Raw genomic sequence first — 23,892 nt, 5'->3', positions numbered from 1 at the left:
GCCACATGAAGGAAACTTCATATGAAGATCTCTGTGTATCTGTTTTTGCTCTGTTTTGTATCTGTTTTGTCTCTTTTATGGAGATCTCTGAATCTCTCTGTCATTCCCTTTTATGCCCAGATACGGAGATCCCAACCGCTGATCTGACCATTTATAGGATATACTTTCTTTCTTTCTTTCTTTATTATTTATGTTTCCCCCTGAAAACTGTGCCATGATGAAGATTGTCTGATTTGTCTCATAATCTGATTATCCAAATGTTAGTAAATGTGATGCAGCAGTCCCTGATAGAGTGGACCGCCTTCCTCAGCACCAACCGAACATGCAGAGCAACCAAGTCATTTAACTACAAGTCAAGTCCACATAGCGTAAGTACGGTAAATGAGAAATGAGATTATGTATCATTCAAACTCACGTCCTTTCACCTCCACTGGTACTCAGATCATACTGGAAGTGAATTGTAGGCCTACTTGTAGCCTACACAACATTACACAATATATGTATTTTCCTTTTTTAATTTATTATTATTACTCAATTTTAGAAGTTGGCATTTGGTTAGAATGTTCAAGTCACCAATAGTCATGTCCAAGTTAAGTCACAGGTTATTGTAACTCAAGTCAGACCCAAGTATTCTCAGAATCAACCAAAGCAATGTGAGGAAAATGCAAAGTGAGCAGTGAGGATTATTGATATAAATGAGTGTGGATGGGGGAACATTCTCTACAACAGGTTCAAATAAAAATAAATCTGTGTGGGGCTGTGCGCCCAGGACAAATGGCACATAATTATTAAATATACAGTATTTACGTTTAGGTTAAGTCAATAATTGCACCACTTTTAAACTATAGGAAGGATTACAATGTTCATGATCATATTGCCCAGACAGCCCTGTGCCCTAGAATGATCATACAGTAGCCTGTACTGTAATATAGCCTTCAGCTATTGGGTTATAAAATAAAGCTACTAATGAATACTCCCTGGACTTCAGGTCCTCCTGAGGAAAAAGATGAGTGATGCACTGGGGGACTTAGCTTGCATGAGCTGATGACCAGTGGTGGAAAAGGTACTCAAATGTTTTACTTAAGTAAAAGTACCAATACTGCAATATATACTCTGTTACAAGTAGAAGTCCCATATTAAAAATGTAATTGAGTAACAGTATCGGCATCAAAATATACTTAAAGTACCCATACACATACAAGTACTCATTGTGCAGAATGTCCAATTTCACAAGTTCAAAATGTATACAAAATATTTTGAAAATAGCCGATCTACAAGCTCACAATGCCTCCCATCACAATGAATTTTGAGCTTGTAGATCTGCTATTTTCAAATGGCCGAAAGTATACGGCTGAAGTTAATGTGTTTTGTATAATAATTTTACTTAAGTACTTAGTTACTTTATACCGCTGCCAGTGATCATATTATAGAGGTTGTGTGCACTGTTTCCGTTTTTCTTTTTTAATGATGAAACATCAAGCCCCCCCGCCTCCCCCTCAGGATCCGGACCAGAACGCTTGTAAATTGCCTGCACGCAGAGTGACTAGTTACACTGAGCAGCTGCGGAGGAGCGTCAAAGTTGCACATCATAAGGTAAGGCTTTAACTTTTTCTAAACTTGGCTTTCCATGAATAACATACGGAAGCATGTCAAATTGTTATAGCCTGCCTATCCACGCCATAACGGCATGTTTCACAACATTTATATCATGATTCATGTTAGGTTAACTTTAATTCTTTGAAGGCCCAATCTGTCGGAATGATCGCAATGTATGTGGAATTTCAGGGAAATCATATTACTTAGGCTGTTTAGGTAATTATCGTTGAGAATAAGATGGTTACGGATGTTAAAATTATGTACGGCCCCTCAGAAGTACCCGTATATTCCGTATTGTTTATTAAAAAGCATTTTAATTCGATTGGTGGCCATTTTCTCATAGAGTTATAATGTATCAGAGTGCAATACACCTACCAACCAATAGGGTCACGTAGTTGAAAGCACTGAGAAAATGGCCACCGATAGGATTAAAAGGCTTTTTATTAAACAATACGGAATATACGGGTACTTCTGAGAAGCCGTACATAATTGTAACATCCATTTATGTAGAAAAAGAGATGAAGTGCAAACATTATTTTTTTGAATCATCCAACACGGTCATGACAGATAAACCGTCTTCTGATCCAAGGCTATATATATTGTTCTACGTGAGATGAGTAGATGAGTGGGTTATGTTTTTCTGACTACAGATGTTGAGGAGATGCCTCATGCCTGATTATTATGGGATGGACTGATAGTTAATAGTATAGAGTAGCCTATCACTGGACACTGGGGACCAACATCTCCATTACACCTCTATGTCACTGACAGCAACAAACCATCTTCACAGTGACAGATAAACACACACTGTCACACACACTTATCACACAATTATTATAATATGTTTTTATTGTATTACTTTAAAGTTATTACGTTCCTCAGTAAGAACAATAAGAAGGGACTGCCGAATTATTACAGTAACTAATCCAAGTAATTGCATTACTTTTGATGCCAAGTCATATTTTAAGTAGAGTAACTTATCATCAATGTGTCATCATCTGCATTGAATTTGGTCTGGCCCATTACATTTGTATGTGCAATACTTTTATAGTTATGTTCATCACTGTAGAGTGTGTGTGTGTGTGTGTGTGTGTGTGTGTGTGTGTGTGTGTGTGTGTGTGTGTGTGTGTGTGTGTGTGTGTGTGTGTGTGTGTGTGTGTGTGCGTGTGCGTGTGCGAGATCTGAGGCTTTATTAGTTTAATTTGACATGAAACATGTTTATACAATATGGGAATTTATTCAATGCCGTTCCAAAAGGAGGCCCCCATCCAGTAACTACTACTCTTATCTTCAAAGGCAAGCATCAGATAATTCTTCTTGTGTGCTTCAAATCATGTCGCATATAAGATTTAGAGTTTATATCAGCAAAATGTATACCCGTTATGAAAGGACACCCCATTCACGTGTTTGCAACAATCCTAGTGTATATACACTCTGGCTCTGTAGGGCATGTCTGCATTCTTCTGTTCAGGAAGTTGTGCATTTTTCCATGCATGTGACACGGTGACAGCAAATTATGCTCTCAGTCAGTAGACATTAGACAATGACTTGGCTCAATTTGAGTCTTACAGCACTGAACTCTAGTTGACCTGGTGCAGGCATTCTTTTCTCATAGGGCTGCCTCTGAATGGTACACTTGCTACCTTAAAGGGTTATTCCACTTTAACCCACTAAGACCTGAGGTTCCGATTCTACAAAATATTTTGATTTTCTTTTTTATTATTATAAAAAAAAAAAAAAAAAAAAAAATATATATATATATATATATATATATATATATATATATATATATATATATATATATATATATATATATATATATATATTGTTTTAATTCATTAAAGTAAATTGATAATATGGCCCCTTCAAGCATTAAATGTAAAATATCAGTCACAAGAAGAACCTGGGACGTGTGTTTTCAATGAGTCTAAAATTGAGTTTGAAGTTCAATGGACTTATTAGGGGGGGGTCTATGTCTGAACAAATATCTAAATATTGAGTCAAGCAACTTAAAAACTGTCTGGGGTGCACACAAAAGCCAGAGTAACTGTTAAAATGTCCCCAGAAGGGTTTTAAAGTGAAATACCCCTTTAAATTAAAGGGGCTACACCATGAATTAAAAAAAAAAAAATTATATATAAATATTGCCCCCTAATACGTTTTAAACAGGTTGTAAGCCTAAAAAACATCCAGATATTTTTTCTCACAATCTGACTGTCTGTCATTCCAAGCTTTTTCAGCTGCAATACCAAAACGTGCTATTGGGCAGGGGGGAGCTACTGAGCAATTCTGTCTGGCCATCGTCAATGCAAAATCCGTGCAAGTGACATCACTTGCACAGCCATTCTGAAATGGCCTGTTCAGACACGCCCATTCAGGAAATCCATGAAATGAGCATGAATGACTGAATGTTTAAAAAAAATATTTTTTTGGGTACAAGAGACACTGGGGAGCCCAAAAAATACTAAAAACCTAAAAAAAAATGAAATTCATGGTGTAGCCCCTTTAACTGAAAATCATAACAAGAACTGTGACAAAGGTTATTATCCGTTTGACGATATCCGTTTGATAAGTTTGAATTGTCAGTTCCGTTTTTGGTGTTTCAGTTCCTCTTAAAAACACTATGACTGTCGATGGTTGAGTTTGTGTGTACTGTGTATATACATTATAATATATACACACACACACACACACACACACACACACACACACACACACACACACACACACACACACACACACACACACACACACACACACACACACACACACACCTGGACTGATGCAGCCGACAATGAGTAAGGAGGGGGGCATGTGGTGCCAAACAATAGTGGAGAGGAAGAGGATTTGTACCCCTAATATGGAACTGTTATGTGTGTCCCTGCACCTTTCTACCTGCCCAGTGAGTTTCCACAATGTCTCACTGTTGTTTGCACCCAAAAGCAAATACAGATAAAGCAGCAGATATATTACCCAATAATTTGATAAGTTCCCCTTGAGGTGAGGTCCCAAGCTCACAATGCGTGTGAATTTCATAATACTGACCTATTAACAGCTTCTGAAGAGGGAGAAGCCTGTGGAAAGGCAGATCCAGGTGTAGTGGTAAGACTGCAAAGGTGCTTTGAGTGCTTTCCAAGTGCACCAACTTGGAACACAGCTCTCACAATTTTAGTTATTGGCAATCCCCCATGTGTACTGCAGTCCATGTCACTGCAAACCTCCACTATTGTTCTGGGGAGCATTTAGACAACCATGTGCCACCTCTCCATAACACACTAGGTTGCCAGCTACATGTACTTATTTCGACCTGACAGTGAGGGCTTTCATCGGAAGAGTGTAAAACACATGCAGGTTGGTGGTATGCTATATTCCCCACATCCCCTCCCTCGTACACAGGCAACCCGACTAACCAGCAGAGCTTGGTGGTAGTACAGCAAAAGGACATGATCTTACCGGCTTCCCACGTGCTGACACTGATAACAAGAAAAACCTTTTTTTGCTACTGGAAATCCCACAGGACAGTAAGGTGATACAGAGGATGGTCAACAGGGCAAAATGCCAGTACAGGGACATGGTGGTATAACATAGTTTGACTCAGGGCAATGCTATCTATGGCTACATAGGCTGGCATAAAGATTATGGAAAATGTCTTGAAAGATTATGGGGAAAAATGCTTTGTCAAAGTGTTTTTCACCTGCTTTGAGACAGAGGGCAGAGTCAACATTCCTGATTGAAGGGAGAGGGACAATGCTGAGATGTGGAGCACACTTATCAAAGAGGATGTGGTATGATGTGTTAGAATATGTTTGAGAGCACTAATGACACATGGCCTGGAAGCTAACCTGGACGGTTGGGTGGTTGGAGTGGATTCTGCGTCCTCAGTTACCTGTGGTGACCCATTTCGTAACGGTACCTATTAATAACCATTTTGTAATCCTTACTAAATGGGGCTGCTTCATTGCAGCTACTATGGTAACATAAAGGAATACTTTGAAACCATGAAAGGCAATAACTGTACGATCTGTATTCTGTACTCTCAACTCTGTATTCCGTATGGAGGGAAATAAGCATACATTAGCCATTAGTCTATACCCAAGGTGCATGTTTTTCTATATGTTCTTTTGTTCTATGCCTGCAGAGCAGCAACACACGGGGAGAGATTCTGCTGTGCCAAGCAACAACAGGTGTGCAGAATGTCAGAGAAGATAACTAGAATTGCTATTGTCAATCATGACAAATGCAAGCCAAAGAAATCCAGACAAGAATGCAAGAAAAGCTGTCCTGTGGTCCGAATCGGTAGGAGGTCTCTGTTCACAGTTTTTATGTTATTTCAGTTTGTCTGTCTTAAAGACAGGACAATGGATAATCTAAAATGCTGGAAATTCAACTAATGTAAAAAAAAAATGAAAAAAGGTACAATGTGGCATTCTTATAAACAATAAGTAGCTAAATATGCCATGGCCCAACATTATCCCATACTCAAGGCTGTGATGTCAGGAGTGGAAGTAGTATTGCCTTGCTGCTGCTTGACCACGCCACTCAACAAATAGACAATTATATCATCAGGAAACAAGGGGATGTTGCGTTCACACTGGCAGCTACAAAAGATATAAAGCGACAGCATATCTGTGATGTCCGTGATGCAACCTGTACAGTCGCCTTTTCAGACTTTTTGAAGTTATTTCCATATACTGTAATTATATATTTTAAAAAAAGCAACTGACATGTTTAGATATTCTGGAGTAAATGTCTAAAGCAGTTCCATTATCTGGAACTTGTTTGTTCCTTATCATCGTTGTCTCTTCCAGGCAAGCAGGCAATAATAGTCACACCTGAAAGCAAAGTCGCCTGGATTTCTGAAACCCTCTGCATCGGAGCTGGAATGTGTGTAAAGGTTAGTGACCTCAGGTTTCTCTGAAACGTAGTAGGAGTATTTGGGGTTCCCAGGAAGCATTGTCACAACGGTTGCCTGAAAACATCTTTTTCAAATTTACAGGCATGTCCATTTGGGGCCATCACCATTGTTAACTTACCAAGCAACCTGGAGAAAGACACCACCCACAGATACAATGCCAACTCATTCAAACTGCATAGGTGAGTTCAAATGCAAGATGACTATGGTCTTGGACTTGTTAAATGCTCAGCTCTTAGTGTGTTTATCATATCACAATATGTATTATTATGTGGATTTACAGGTTACCAATCCCCAGACCCGGGGAAGTGTTGGGTCTGGTAGGAACCAATGGAATCGGGAAGTCCACAGCATTGAAGATCCTGGCTGGAAAACAGAAACCCAACCTGGGAAAGTTTGATGTGAGTGAAGAACTGGATATTTATGTGTCCTAGTTGTCATCACGGGGTGCACAATTTTCTTTCAGCATTTTGGCTTCATGATATAGCAGATAAAAACGAATTGATACCCTGTATATTACCCAGCATTAGACGATGCAGACTACGTGAAACATCTGTGATCTAGGATTTCATACATATCCTAACGCTGATTAAATCTTGTGTGTATCATACATTATATGATTCTCCCCAGGCCCCTCCAGATTGGCAGGAGATTCTTACCTACTTCCGAGGCTCAGAGCTGCAGAACTACTTCACCAAACTCATAGAGAATGAGTACAAGGCTGTCATCAAGCCTCAGTACGTGGACCAGATCCCCAAGGCTGTCACGGTACATTCTGCACCACCCCACAGCAGTTATTACCAATTATTTTGAAATTGCGAGACATGTTTTTAGTTTTTCACAGTAATAGGGACTGAATGGATAGTAGTTTGTAATTAATGTTGGACGTGCATTGGCTGACTGATATGTTGTGTTCCGTTCACCAGGGGAGTGTGGGAGCCATCCTGAGCAGGAAGGACGACACAAAAACTGAGGATGTGGTCTGCGAACAGCTTGGTGAGTTAATGATTGTGCCTTTAGTATTTGTTCATCTGGTTCCAAGCCAATCGGCTTCCAGTATGCCATTTGATGGATCGTGTTACTGGGGAGTACCAACGTTTGGGATTACCCAGTGGGTAGTGAAGCCAGAACCTTCTTTGAGTACTATGGTCTTGTCATGGACCTCACCTAACAGTGCAGTGTGATGTTAGAATTACCTCCATCTGGGTGTTATCCGTGTCTCTGCTTTCTAAACTGTCAACATAGAGGTAAAACATAAAGCCGAATCGATGGCTCACTCTCTCTGCCTCCATTTCTCAGATCTGACTCATCTCAGGGACAGAAATGTGGAGGACCTCTCAGGAGGGGAACTGCAACGCTTCGCCATTGCTGTCGTCTGCATCCAGAGGGCCGACATGTAAGCTTCACACTCCCACACACGTCTGTATCACGGCTGCTAATAAACACATTGGACTGAATCATTTTGTGGAATTTCACAAAAATGTAATTAGATTTATTATATGTACGTAATCTGACACAGATCCAACACTGAAACATTTCCACTAATGTATTTCATTTGAGATTTAGTGAATGTCATTAAATTTAAGCTTGTCCTCTTAGTGACGTACTTAAGAGGACAGTAGTGAGTAAACACAACTCAGCTGAAATAATGAATAGCATGTAGCTGCGCCTAAAGCCTCTAAATACTACTGGAGAAGTTAGAACTAATGTTTCTTGTAGAACAGGCATATGATTGCTTTGTTTTCACAGTTGTCTGACCTCGATTCTTCCTATTTAATTCACACAGCTACATGTTTGATGAGCCTTCCAGTTATTTGGATGTGAAGCAGCGTTTAAAGGCTGCCACGACCATTCGCTCCCTCATCACTCCACATAGGTTAGTGACAGATATAGCGTTTACTTATTTACTCTGACTACTGGTTGAATTGGAGTGGCTGGTATTCCAAGTATTCCTCAAGTATTCCTCAAGCATTACAGAAGCCACTGCCTGTGTGAAAGCCTGGGTCTTCTGTCCTTATCCACAGATACATCATTGTGGTGGAACACGACCTGAGTGTCCTGGACTACCTGTCAGATTTCATCTGTTGTCTGTATGGAGTGCCCGGTGCTTACGGAGTGGTTACCATGCCCTTCAGCGTCAGGGAAGGTAGGTGTATACTCTAACTACTACTCCACTGTTCAAAGGAAAATATCAGGGAATTATTTATTGGCCACAATAAGCAACAACTCTATGAGTTAAGACCTCAATGTCCAGATTTCCATGTTAGGATTTCATCTCACCAGTTATGCCCTGTTGCTAACTCTGTCCGTCCAACAAACAGGATGTCTTGAAAACTACTGGTTGCATTGCCATGGAATTTGCTGTGCACATTAATGCTCCCCAGAGGATGATCCTGATTGATGATGATTTTTGTGGCTGGCTTATTCTCTAGCTGGCTTATTCTCTAGCTGACTGACCTCATGACATTTCCTCCATTTTACATCAGGTCAACACACTTCTGGTTTGGGTGGATCTAGGTCTGAGGCCTGTCAATGGAACACTTTTCTTGAAACTGACTGTTTTCTTCCCTTCATTCGGATATGTTCCATGCAGACTTTCCCCGTGAAGCTGACATGTGGCCATACATACGTACAGTATGGCCCCAAAATGGCTTCCACCTGTGCTTCCCCTTCAATGCTATCGATCTGCGCTTTACAAAATATCTCCTTTTTCATGGAGTGGATTACTCACATCCCTCTAAAAAGATCCACAAACAGAACATCCTCTCCTCTCCTCTGTCCTCCTAAGGCATCAACATTTTCCTGGATGGCTACGTACCCACGGAGAACATGAGATTCAGACAGACGTCGCTAGTGTTCAAGGTGGCTGAGACAGCCAACGAAGAGGAGGTGAAGAAGATGAATCACTACAAGTATCCCAACATGAAGAAGGAGATGGGAGGCTTCAGCCTGGAGATCCTGGAGGGAGAGTTCACAGACTCAGAAATCATGGTCATGCTAGGAGAGAACGGTGTGTGTGTGTGTGTGTGTGTGTGTGTGTGCGTGTGCGTGTGCGTGCGTGGCTTTATGGCTGTGTGACTGTGTATGAGTAAAGGTACAATCCGTAACTTTTATGTCGGTTGTCAGAGAGGTAATTGTAACAGCGTCCGAAATTACAATAAAGATGGCAGCACATCTAGTGATCAGTCTGGTGTGCCGTCTACATCAAATAACTTTATTGACATTGTCAACCAGAACAGTAGCTGTTCTACTTGACAGGCTTGACATTTCTCAATGAAAGAGTAGGTAGACCACCTCCAACTACTTGGTAAGATATAATTTTATTAATTAAAACAAGGGATATCGCCTTCTACGCCTCACTGTCAACACTGTTTAAGTGTACTCGGTGTTCGATTAGGTGTACTGCGCTGACATCTTCTGTAATCAATTGTGCTTGCCTGCCTGTTCATTCATCTGATGTTCTTCTCAGTAAAAGTGATGCTGCTGCTAAGAGTTGAGTCCAATGTGTTGTCCAGTTATTATAAAAGAACCCAAAACAAACTATAACAGGACGGGCCCCCTATCCCAGTGTACGCTACAAATCGACACATCTGTCAATTTGTCTTGCCCCGACCTCCGGTCCCTAGGGGGCGAGACAATTAGTCCCAGAGTGTAGCTTTAATGCATGTGTGCATTAAAGCTACTTTGAGAGAGGACAATGTGTGTGTGTGTGTGTGTGTGTGTGTGTGTGTGTGTGTGTGTGTGTGTGTGTGTGTGTGTGTGTGTGTGTGTGTGTGTGTGTGTGTGTATATTAGAAACAGCACCAGTGGCGGTAATGTCTGTCAAGGTATTGAGTGAGTGAGTGAGTGAGTGAGAGAAGTGTGTATATATTCATGCATTGTAGTTTTAAAAATGTGTCTTAAGGGTGCGGTCACACCGAACTTTGATTCTGCCTATGCGGCAGATTCTGCCAATGCTTTTCAATGGGAGCGGAGCGAAAATCCGCGAATGGCAACACACCACTCCGTTCCCATTGAAAAGCATTGGCAGAATCCGCCGCATAGGCAGAATCAAAGTTTGGTGGGACCGCACCCTAAAACACTAATTGGATTGTTCTATTCACTTTTCAGGAACGGGCAAAACAACATTCATCAGAATGCTGGCCGGACGTCTAAAACCAGATGAAGGAGGTGAAGACATCATTGATATTGACAGGCTTTTGGCTGATGCTAATTTAAAGTCACCAAAAATACAATCAAGAATAAATAGCAGAAAGGTCAAAGCCATAGTGATCAGCCACTTGTCCTGACATCCTAGACGGCAAGAAGGGATGGAAAGAGTTTTTTTTATTTTTCACCCAACAATACTGAAATTATCTTTTAAATCACTACTGATAACTGCTTGTGCTATAATTATTTTCTCTTGTTTTGTAACCTTCTTTCATAAAGTGCTTTACAAATAAAGTGTATATTATTATTATTATTATTATGTCTGTGGGTTTCTTAGAGAACATACGAAATTACATTTTTATTTTATTGTTATATTTCTTCTCCAGGTGAAATGCCCATCCTCCATGTCAGCTACAAACCACAAACCATCAGCCCCAAGTTCAAAGTAGGTTGTCAGCCTGCTGGTGTAGTAACACTACTTGTTCACAGTTGAATGTGAATGAATCACATAAAGGAAACTAAACCCAAGTGGCAATATTTGTCTCTTGACATTTCTGGTTGCAGGCTGCAGCTTTTTCCTCAGAAGGAATTGTGTTGGCCTCGTAAAGAAGATTATTTTGACTGGTAGAGGGCAGAATCCTTGCAGCCTTCAGAATAAGAAAATATTTAATCATTGACCAAAACTGTTGCCTTTTATTAAGGCTCTGCATGAAAAAACTAAATTGTATTATTCATTTTTATGTTTGTCTGTATGTTTGTCTGTCGGTGTGCATATGTAATTTTGTCCATCAGTGAGAGCTGAAGATGACAAAAACAAATGAAATGCAATGAGCCAAGCAGCTTAACTATGCACAGCTCTAGGTTGTCTTTTTGTTTATTGTCTCTGCCAGGCGAAGGCGTGTTTTCACCCCTCTCCGTCCGTCTGTGTGTCCGTCCGTCTGTGTACAGCTAATCTCCGTCACCGTTGGTCCGATCGACGTGAAACTGTGCACACACACTCCCTGGAGGCCAGAGCAGAACCTCTGCCCCAAATGTTTCACATCGGCTTGTTATAGCGACAACACAAGGCCGACACATGTTTTGATATTCCTCCTACAGATTTTGTCCAAACATCATACAAATCGGTAAACGTTATCTGTATAGTCATGTGATCAAGACGACTCTGTCCAATTTTTCATATTCCATCCTTATTGGCTAAGATTAGCATCTAAAGTTTGCAGGAGTGGCTCGTTTTGAACAAAACGCAGCATCCGATTACCGTGAAACTTTGTACGCACATTCCCACTTAACCTGACACCGCCATATGGGGGCGGTGAAACAAATGTGACGCAAGCTTCTTCCATCTGGCAGAGTCAGGTTAATTCCCACTAGGCAGAGGAAGAAATGCCACCCATTTCATATGAGCCTATTATAGCGCCACAAGGAGGCAGGTTTTTGCTAAAAAAAAACATTTTTATATTACTCAAATTATTATACAAATTTTGTCCAAACATCATGCAATTTGGTACACATTTTCTCTATAGTCATGTCATCAATATGGACCTGTCCTATTTCATATTTCATCCTGTTTGGCTAAGATTGACTTCTACTACCTGCATGGCCTGGTGGAGACTTGTGCTCCAAGGAGCACATTTTTCTAGTTACTACTATTGTTGTGACCATTCCTGACTTGCTAACCCAGTGTTCTCCTGTGTCTTTAGGGCAGTGTGAGAGCTCTGATGCATGACAAGATCCGTGACACCTACACACACCCCCAGTTTGTCACAGATGTCATGAAACCAATGCTGATTGACAGCATCATCGACCAGGACGTGAGTAGTATCTTTATTAGTAGTATTTTTACAGTACGTACATGAAAGGTTCAGAGCAAATGGAGGCCTGAAAACCGACATGATCGAAACGTTGCCCTTGAAATAAAGTAGTTTGGGAGCTATAACTCAGTGTATGGATATTTTACCTTTTTTGATTTACTAAAGTCATCAGCTATTGTAGTTGCGCAACCGACGAATAAGCAGGGCTTAAAATCTACAGTTGAAGCCCTCTACCAGCTCCGGAAAATAAAAACAAAAGCTAAATTCAGTGATGCTGAAATTACATTTTGACTAAAACCAAGACATTTTGCAGTGACACAAGAAATAGAATTTTAAAAATAAATGCACAGTCAAACATTAACTGATGATTTAAAAAAGAAATGGCAAGACATAAAAAGACAAACAAAAGAAGAAAATTAACAAAAGGTTACAAAATACAACTGCAGCTGGTGGCGGACCACTGCAAACATGTATTGAACAGTCAAAACAAGTTGTATCATTATGAGTTAAAATAAGCCACAGACACTTTAAAACGAGGGGTGATATACAAGCAAGATAGAGAGATTGACACATATGAGTAAAGTTGCCAAGTTGTTCTACTACAACAATGCACACGCTTTTGATCCAACACGCATGCCTAAAGACTCTTCACAACAACTATCCACACGTCGCATGCAGGTGAAACCGGGTGAACACCACATTATTCATAAAGGTGGACACATGTACGTTAAATCTTTAAAACTTTACCACATGACGGCACCCACCACTGCGTACTGTCTATTACAGTGTACCTGTGAGTTGCCTATATTATATTATGATTTATTGCCTGAAAAGGTCAGCTGAGTCACGTTGTGAAGGATTAGTCTGAAGTGCCTGTTTTTTTGCAGTGCCCTTTGATCGTTTGTTTGAAATCATTACGCATGCAGCATGCACACAATGCACAAATTGTAATGTAGCTAATTAATCTATTTGTGCAAAATGAACCTGTTAGTTAGGCTATATAAAATGTGTAGGCTATGTTACTTATTTATGGAAATAGTTTTCAATCCAAAATATAATGCTGTAAGTTAGGCTGCATTTAAGTTAGTAATAAATGTTATATTACTAACTTTTATTACTACTACTTTCTGATACTTTTGTTTGTAATTACTTTTACTTATAATTTATTCTCAAGCTTCCCTTTCTTTCAAGAGCTCAAAATAAAAATAACCTGCCCCCCAGTCATATACTGTACTGTATATGTCTGTGTGTGCGTGCGTGCGCGCGCGTGTGTGTGTGTGTGTGTGTGTGTGTGTGTGTGTGTGTGTGTGTGTAGGTCCAGAACCTATCAGGAGGTGAGATGCAGAGAGTAGCCCTAGTCTTATGTCTGGGAAAACCAGCTGACGTCTACCTGATTGACGAGCCCTCTGCCTATCTGGACTCAGAGCAACGTCTAATGGCGGCCAGGGTCATCAAACGGTAAGTCCACACACTATGATTCAAAACACAGAAGAAAAACTGTCACACTGACACACACAGATATACGGACGGACTGACGGACAGATGGACAGACGGACAAGGGCGAAAACATAGTCTTCTGCCATCCGGCCTGGCGGACACAATTAATCAAAATTCAAAACGGCTTTATCGTCTCAAATAAGAAATTGGATTTGTAGCAAGGTGTGAAGCATAAAGGGCTGTTAAAGGACGACTTCACCCATTTTCAACGTATCTTTATATTATTGGTCCTCACTAATGCTCATTATAATATGGTACCATTTTTGTCTACACCGTCTGTGTCTCAGAGGTGGACTGTGGACAGTTCTGAAACCCGCCTACCAGTGACATCATTGATGGGAAATCCAAGCTAATAGAAACTGCAGGCTTAAAAAAAAACAAGAAACATGACACAGTCATATTATACCAGCATGCGGCAAAAAAAGTCAGTACTTTACACCCTTCCTAGAAATGTACTTGAGGGAAAGTCAAATATTTGTCTTGGAAATGTACTCAACTTCCTCCATTCGTGTGTACTCAAATGTTTTATGTTTATAATGTAACAGTGAAACGGTCAACCTTGAGTCCATATTTATGACATAATGCAATGGGTTTGATCAGTGACCTATGGAGTGGTGCATATCAGACAAGATAAGATACTGTATAAATGTATAGGCTCATTTAAAAGTTGATACAGCATTGACGTGGATTGTTTTACGCAAGTAATTAATCTTTTTATTGTATTGCACCGTGTTGGAGTCCAAAACGGTAATGCTTTGTAGCGTACCACCAGATAAGACAGTAGATCTAATGCCCCAATACATTTGTGCTGTTGCACCACACTCAAATCAGGCACCCAGCTAGTATGGTTGTGATGCGTGTGTGTGCGTGTGTGTGTGTGTGTGTGTGTGTGTGTGTGTGTGTGTGTGTGTGTGTGTGTGTGTGTGTGTGTGTGTGTGTGTGTGTGTGTGTGTGTGTGTGTGTGTGTGTGTGTGTGTGTGTGTGTGTGTGTGTGTGTTGGCTGATTTAGGCAGTCACACCTGGCCTGAGTACAAACGTATTGGGCTCTGAGCTGGGTGTGACTGCACTGTGACCTAATTCATTTATGATATCTCAAATTTATATTGCATTTTTTTGAGTACCCAAAGACACTTTACATGGGGGGCATCGCATGAGAAAACATCAAAGTAAATCAACTTTATTACGCAAAAAACACTAAGAAAAGGCTAAGACTAAGGAATAAAATCAATAAAAAACAGTGGAATGAAGAAAAGGGGGGGTGGAGTTATCGATATTGAAGAGGTGGGTTTTGAGGGCGGCTTTGAAGGATTGGAGAGTGGGGGCATCTCTGTGAGAGTTTTGGAGAGTGCACTCCACAGGGTTGGGGCAGCAAAAGCTCTAACGCCCCAGGTACGGTACTTGGTCTTGGGGACCTCAAGGAGGTTTGCCTCACCAGACATGAGGGAGTGGGAGGGGACATGACGTTTGAGGAGATCGAAGAGGTAGGGGTGAGCCATATTGTTCAGTGCCTTGCAGGTGTGACTGACTAAATCAGCCATCATCCATACCGCGCTGGTTTATTTCTACATACGCTTGCACTTTATTTTGACATTTTCTTCATTTATTTGTATTTGTAAATGTATTTTTATACCTTCGCTATGATTATATACTCTTTTTTATTATTTACATTTCCAACTTGTATGCGTAGTCATGTTCATAGACAGAGATATGTATGAATATAAATATCTATATTTTTCAAGTGAATGCATATGAATCTATGTAAACTCACTTTTACCAATAAGCGACATCTCAACCGTTTGGTAGAGGCCTATATTTGGAAAACTGTTAAATAATTGTTCCACTGCTTTTTTCTTTGTGTGCCTTTTAAAGGGTTAAAGTACAACACTCATGTCAAAATCCTCATTAAGACCCACAGTAGGGGTTGTAATTTGGCTGTAAAATCATGATACAATGATAAATCCACTTGAATTTGGTCACAGCGACCAGAAAGATACTATGTGTGAGGAAAACAAGAGAGAAAAAAAAAACAATATGTATTTCATCTCATTGTTCATTGAAATAAAACACCATCATTTTTGATCGTGCAGCATTTTATTTGTTGCAACAAAATTGAATCATTCACCATCGATGAATAATCATAATCATTGTCAACAACAGCCTAAACTACACCAGTAGTAGTCAAGATCACGATGGTGATAATTCCAATAAGTCCAAGAACAAGTGCAATGATGTTGATTATCTTGGCTGTTCTTGATGCCTCCTCAGCTATGATGTCGTTACCCATCGCATTTGCAGTTTGCACCTACAAAAAAACAGGGGGGAAGATTGTCTTAATTTAGTGCATAGAGTTTGATGCCTTCAAATATATATATATATATATATATATATATATATATATATATATATATATATATATATATATATATATACAGTAGCTAATCTACAGTACAAGCCCAGAGCTTGTAGATCTGCTATTTTTGACAATATGTATATATATTGTATTTATAATATATATATATACAATACTTGTACTTCTACTCGACTACATCTCAGAGGCAAATATTGCACTTTTTACTCCACTACAATTATCAGAAAACTTTACATACTAGTTACTTTGTTGATTTTGATTATTATTACAAAACAAACATTAACCACTTCAGCCTAGACCCTATACATTTTACGGCTATTTGAAAATAGCCGATCTATAAGCTCACAACGCGTGGCGGTGTGACGCATTGTGAGCTTGTAGATCTGCTATTTCAAAAGATTTTTATTTAAGATTTTAAGAACTTGTGAAATGGGACATTGTGGATATTGAGCACTTTTACTTTTGATCCCTTGAGTATATTTTGATGCCAATACTTTTGTAGTAGTCAAGCACATTTTGAATGACAGACTTTCACTTGCAACAGAGTATTTCTACATTGCAGTATTGATACTTTTACTTAAGTAGAGTATTTCTACATTGCAGTATTGATACTTTACTTGAAGTGAAATAATTGAGTACTTTTTCTGCCACTGAGTATATGTTACATATAAATGGCTATTATGTAACAATCACCCACCTTGCAAGAGAAGATTATAGCCGCGATTCCAAGTGGCAGAAAGCAGAACAGAGTGTTGCAGATGGACCAGCACAAAAAGGTTGTAGCCGACGTAGGGGGCTGGTGGCCTCGTTCCATAGTGGCTCGTTGTCTCAAGTTCACAGATGGAGGGAATTTGCAAGGTCTAGATGCAATGGGTGCTGGGTGCTTCTACTACACTTTACTGCACACATGGGCAACATATAAGGCCCGGGGGCCGGACCCGGCCCTTTGACCATCTTAATAATTAATATTTACCTGCATTCCTCCATCCGTTTGTAATCAAATGTTTTATGTTTATTATGTACAGTAACAGTGAAACAGTCAACATTGAGTCCAAATAAATTAATGCAATGTGTTTGATCAGTGACCATGGAGTGGTGCATATCAGACAAGATAAGATACTGCATTAATTTATAGGCTCATTTGATATGGCATTGACGTGGATTGTTTTATGCAAGTAATCTTTTTTATTGTCTTTTTATTGTTTTTATAGTCCAGAGTACATTCAACACGGTCATGAAATGACTGGAAATATTTTGAAATTAGACCTTTCCTGGAAAAGGTTTGGAATTTATCAAGGGTCCTGGAATTTATCAAAGGTCCTGGAAAAACATTTGGCTACGCATTGTTTTTGGCTATTGATTTTGTTAATACATTTTTTCCCCCCAAAACATGTATAACATTACACAAAATACGTGCGTGATTGCAGCCTAATGCATACCGGAAGTGACAAAAATAACAGATCTACAAGCTCACAACTAGAGCCCGACTGATACATCGGTCTCACCGATGTAGGCTATTTGCCATTTTTGGGCCCCCATCGGTCATTATTTCACAGATGTGGCCTGATGTTTTTTTTATCATCATTAATTTCTTCTACACTTGAAAAATCTCAAAATTATGAGTCTTAATATCCAGCAAGCAATAGAAATGAATTACTGGAAACAACTTCAAAGTTGATGCTATCATTCAAATAAGAGAGAAGCTGTGACCTCACTGCTCTGACAGACAAGATATACATATAGAGAGAAGCTGTGACCTCACTGCTCTAACAGACAAGTATAAATATAATTATTTTGCTAAAAACATCCATGTTCCATTCCTTTTTTAAACAATGATCCAAATGGGAAGTTTACAGCTGCTAGAATCATGACAGTGTGACATTGTTTGAGCAGTTTTTTGGTGCACAAAAGGAGTAAGTTCCCTTGTTAAGTTAATAATGTTCACCTGCTGTGCTGCTGTGCTTGGTGCGCAGATCCCCGCCATGCCAGGTTGTATACCCAGGCCTGTGAAATTCATAGGCAACCAGTTGGAATGAAATCTGCTCAAACTGACTGATATACTGATACAAAACCACATATAGGCTATATAACGTTGCTGTCGGGTGGAAACCTTGTATGTCCTTAAAATAGCCAATCTACAAGCTCACAACGCATCGTATCCCGACGTGTTGGGAGCTTGTAGATCTGCTATTATTAAGGTCCTTACATACCGGCGAATATAGCGAATATACGCAAAATTCGGACTCTTTCCGAATAATTAAAAGACGCTTTTTCGCTTCGCTTTTTCGCTCCATGTACGGAGCCATTGACTTTATAAGGTTTTTTTTTTTTAAACGCATTATTCGCACGAAAAAATCGCCCCGGTGTGTAAGGACCTTTACTCTTATAGTGCGACACTGGTAACATCGGTAATCGGTGGTCTAGGACTCTCCAAAATCGGTATCGGCATCGGAAAAAATAATCTGACATCGGTCGGGCTCTACAACGTGATGCGTAGTTAGTTAGTACATTTGGCACGAAATTTGGAATGGAATTATACCATTCTATGCTTTATTTTTGCTACACTGCCTGTCTTTTGGCATTGCACATAGGAAGAGACTCACTGCGCTGAATGATTGTTATATGGCCTGGAAATTGGGTTAAATATTCTGGAAAAGTTTTGGAAATTCATTGCGACGCATTGTGAGCTTGTAGATCGGATATTTTCAAATAGCCGACGGTTTAAAGTGCTCATGTGTGGCCTATAGTTGCTTCTTTTGGGCTTGTTTTTCCTAGACCTGGTTGCTTATTTCTCTCACAAAACATGGCAACATTGAAAGGCCAAGCGCCACAGATTTACCATAGATATACATACAGTGGCGGAACACAGCATGCTGGTAAAAAATAAAGAAACTGCAGGCTTTCTATTCCTGGAAAGTTAGACTGCGGTGACGCTGGGAAGCCATTATTCTCACGTTAATAAAAAAAAACCTGCCTAATGATGATGTCACTGGTAGGCGGGTTTCTGAAGTGTCCACAGACACAAACATTTTACCATTTTATCATGAGCATTAGTAAAGACCAATTATACGAAGATAGGTTGAAATGGGTGAAGTCGTCCTTTAAGATAACTATAAAATAGTGTTATAGTTGTGATTCACACCACAACAATAACGACTAACAACGATTCAGAATGATTTGATGAATAATAGAAACACTGACAGCCAATCAAAAAAGAATCACAACATCATATATTCATCAGGTTTACAGAACGTTATGATTCATCAGTGTGGATTCTCATTATTCTCATCATTATCGTTTATAGTTATCATTCTTGGTGTGGACGACCCTTGATACGTGCAAAAAAAAGAAGAAAACAATTCTATGCTTTCGCTAGAATGTGGTAGAACGTCTTGCATAGGAAAGACAAACATCTCAGTGTATTTGAGTTAGGCTATTGTTGTTTGACCCTCAACCTGTGAGTGTTTAAATGATTTATTGGTGGGGTAATTGTGCTGCCTTTCTAGTGGAATTGACTGACAATTTACTGTTATTTTCTATCTCTCCGTTGCCTAGATTTATCCTCCATGCAAAGAAGACAGCCTTTGTGGTGGAATAAAGGAACATCCGCACTCTCTTCAGTTATATTCTTGGTTTATTTTTTTAGGGTGAACAGCCGCAGCAGACAGTCTATCTGGAGAAACGGACGCGTTTCGGCACGTCGGCCTTCCTCAGCGTTTCAAACTAGAATACATCAAACAGGATGTGACATATATAGCTATGCGATAGTGTACAGCTGATTCTCATTGGTGAATACAATTCACTTGCAATTCATAGTACTATTGGTGTTTACATTAAGCATTACACATAGTATTTGTTTAGTAAAAATATTCTTAAAGTTTCCACAGATTCCACAACCAGAAACATCAATTCATAGAAAACATTTCATAGAAAACAATTCAATAACAACTCTTCATTCAGTCCCTTAGGGAACTCGGTATTTAATGCATGGATCCAGTAAGCCTCCCTTTGTAATAGGACCCGGTCTCTGTCCCCACCTCTTCTCAGTGGGTTGACCACTTCTAAACCTTGAAATCTTAGTGTACATATGTCATGTTTAACCATATTATAATGCCTGGCAACAGGGGACTTCTCGTCTTTGTTTCTAATATTGCTCTTGTGCTCCGTAATTCTGGTTTTTAATTCTCTTTTGGTCTTTCCCACGTAGCAAAAACCGCAGGGGCATTTTAAAAGATAAACTACATATTTTGTCTTACATGTAATTCTCCCTTTGACTTTAATTTTTTTACCATTATGAGGGTGAGAGAAAGAGTCTCCTGTTATCATGGCATTACAATTAATACAACCTTTACATGGGAAATTCCCTGAGGGTATAGTAGATAAAAAGTGTTGTGGTTGAATATACACATCATTTTTTATTAGTTTATCGCTTATATTGTTTGCTCTCTTGTTTGCAAAAATTGGGGGGGTGGAAAAAGCTTTTCCTACCACTGGGTCGCTGGACAGTATGTGCCAGTGCCTTTGTGGTGGAACATGACTTCATCATGGCCACCTATCTGGCAGACCGCGTCATTGTGTTTGACGGTATACCATCCAAGAGCACAACTGCCAACACGTAAGATTCACTGAAAAACCTCATGTGTTGTCTCATAGGACCACTAGATAATACTAAAAGGGCCGAGTTGACATGTATGCCTTTATGAGCAAATACTTCAATTACTGCAATGAGGGTTTGATCCCAAATGAGACCATGAATTAGCCTGGTTCCAGACCCACTCTCTGAGTGGACCTCAGCTCCGCCCCCTCAGCCAAAGGTACACCTTGCTTTCTACACCCACAGTATAGGTTCAGTAGTCCACAATGCGACGTAACAACATTGTGTAGAGTGATATGCACGACCGTGAATCCGTGATCATAGACATGGCATTCTGGGAAATATAGGAAAGTCCATTATAAACACATTTATCTAAGGCCACTCGGGATAGGATTATTGGCTCCAGCCAGCGAGGGGATTCCGCTGAGATGTCTCACCAAGCTGAAATTGGCAAGAACATGGGGATTGGGGAGGCCCTGGACCAACTGAGGAACAGCTGAGGAAGAAACATCATTTTGATTCTACCAGTCTGTCTGTCAGTGGAATAGGGAGTGATCTCCAGAATTCAAATTTAGTTTGCAATTTAGCCACAAGAGGGGAGTAGTTAGCTTTGAAAGAGAAGAGAAGTCCTTAGTGATTTGAATCCCAAGGTAAAGTGAATGTTTGATGTGAAATTTTAAACGATATGTGCTGTAACACAGATAGGCAAGGCAAGGCAAGGCAAGGCAATTTTATTTGTATAGCACATTTCAACAACAATTCAATGCAAAACATCAAGCAAAGGAAACACATTATAACACAATGACATAATGACATTAGGATACAATAAAACAAAATAAGTCAAACAAGTACAATTGTCAAATTAACAAGTACAATTGTGCAGAAGAAAAAGAAAAATAATAAATTGCTGGCTGCACAAAACAAGCGGCCTTGCACATTTATTAGCATGCATGTGTGCAGGTGTGACCGTAGCCTTAGTCCAGTTAATGCTGCAACCCGAAAATGTTCCAAAGGCGGAATTGTCCTTCAACAGATGAAAAACTAGGGATTTTGAATGTCGAGTATTTTGTAAATGAAGTCAAACATAAAATTAAGTTATTTCAATGCTCAATGATCCTAACCTATGAAATGAGAGGGTACACCCAGCAGTGAGCCGACCTTAGAGCTGCAGAATCATTAAGCGTTTTCATGTTCGCAGACCACAGAGCTTACTCGCTGGCATGAATAAGTTCCTTTCTCAGCTGGAGATCACCTTCAGAAGAGACCCCAAAAACTACAGACCAAGAATCAACAAGCTGAATTCCGTAAAGGTACGGGAGGCTGAATTGGAAACATTTAAAATGTTTAATTTATTATTATTATTACTGTTATTATTTATATTATTGTTATGTTAATATTAAAGAGTATTATATTATTTTATGTTACTGTTAACCTAATTTGGGGTTGTCCACTCCTTTTCCAGACTTTGTAGAATTGTGTGTTTCACTTTCACAATGGAGTTTTCAAATGATACTTTTTCTAGCCTATACTTACTTACAACTTAATGTTTAAACCATGATGATTATTTTTTTTATTTTTTTGTAAGAAATATGACATTGAAGCTTTCCCCAAAAGGGGATGTTGTATGCTTGGAAATGTAACACTTCCTTGGTGGATTTCTGTCATCTATTGGGTACATTTTCCTAGTTAATGTGTTTTGGTACCTGGACTACCTATTTTTCTTTTTCATGGTTGTGATTATTTTATGTGGTTGATTTGTATTGTCTGTGAAGCTATAACTAATTATGAACATGAACCCATGCTCTCCAATTCTCATCAGTGCTAGTCAGTAACATGGAAAATAACATATTTCTGTAAGGTCATCTGCTTCCTCAATTTTGTGTGTTAATAAGACTTGAGGCTGATTCTACAAATACCTTCTACCTTTTCCAAAAACTTTCAAAGATAGCAGATGTTCAAGCTTGAAGTGACGTGCTGTGAGCTTGTATATCTGCTATTTTTGAATAGCCAATGCTAAAATCTAAAATGACACAGACGCTTTCCCGGTTTGAATGGGTTAAAAGCCATGTTGTTGAATTAATAGTTGTGTGTAGAGTATGTATGATTCTGAATTGGATCTGTCTTTGTTCAGGATGCAGAGCAAAAGAAGAGTGGAAAGTACTTCTTCCTGGATTAAATACAGAGAGAGAGAGAGAGAGAGAGAGAGAGAGAGAGAGAGAGAGAGAAAGAGAGAGAGATCCACTCCTTCTAACTATCTATGGAGGAAGTGGGGAGACAGAGGAGGAAGAGGAGACTTCATTAAGGGCTGGGCTGACCACCAGTGTCAATATACAAGCTTTCATGGCCTAGTTGAAGATCTAATGACAGAAAAGTGCACATGTTTAAGTTGCTCTTCATCATTGCACACTCATAATGCCATATTTCTTATTGTCTTCTGTGAACCTTTTAATATGTGTTGTCACAAACAAGATATCTCTAAAACTACTGGCCAAGTTTGAACTCAGTCAACTAAGTATAGGCAGGGTTTATGTGGTTAAATATAAATTCAGATTATATTTAGTTGTGCAGATTTGTATTTGCACTTCTTGCATCGTCCAGCAGATGCTGCTGTTTGTCCCATTAAGATATCCATTCCCTTCCATACCAAGACCCATTGACGAATAAGACCATAAGACCCTGTTGAGAGATACTGTAGCCCCACACATCGGATGTCCAGCCCCTCCTACTGTATATCAGACCCCACTTCACTCCACTCCATTCCTTTTTTGTTTCGTTTTTCATTCCTTTTAGTTTTTACCCCTTTTTCTTCCCCAATTTAGTCATTATGCCAATTAATTCCTCCCATACACATTTCTGTGTGCTGTCACTGCTGTTGTCACTGGCTCACCTGCCAGTGAGGAGCCCCCACCTGGAGGACGTAGAGCCTTCGCCATACTACTCCCGCCCAACACTCCCTGCTGACGTGC

The 23,892-nt window shown here is 39.6% G+C and overlaps 1 protein-coding gene across 1 annotated transcript; it reads left to right on the top strand.

Moving 5' to 3' along the window:
* Window positions 1-262: 262 nt before the first annotated feature.
* Window positions 263-23,102, top strand: LOC311061858 (ATP-binding cassette sub-family E member 1-like; the record flags this gene model as incomplete). The annotated part of the gene is made up of 20 exons (XM_084080557.1): window positions 263-368; window positions 1,501-1,593; window positions 5,735-5,892; window positions 6,405-6,490; window positions 6,593-6,690; window positions 6,792-6,909; window positions 7,139-7,276; window positions 7,435-7,504; window positions 7,808-7,904; window positions 8,295-8,384; window positions 8,533-8,654; window positions 9,297-9,518; window positions 10,618-10,677; window positions 11,043-11,101; window positions 12,357-12,467; window positions 13,783-13,925; window positions 19,888-19,918; window positions 20,856-20,947; window positions 22,125-22,236; window positions 23,058-23,102. Exons 3-20 carry the CDS (start codon window positions 5,790-5,792, stop codon window positions 23,100-23,102), a joined length of 1,797 nt encoding a protein of 598 aa, XP_083936683.1. The 5' UTR covers window positions 263-368; window positions 1,501-1,593; window positions 5,735-5,789.
* Window positions 23,103-23,892: the final 790 nt, after the last annotated feature.

Source organism: Gymnoscopelus microlampas, assembly GCF_963454915.1.
Source record: "Gymnoscopelus microlampas genome assembly, chromosome: 2".
NCBI classification, from domain to species: Eukaryota; Metazoa; Chordata; class Actinopteri; order Myctophiformes; family Myctophidae; genus Gymnoscopelus; species Gymnoscopelus microlampas.
This window is presented reverse-complemented; position numbering and strand designations above follow the sequence as displayed.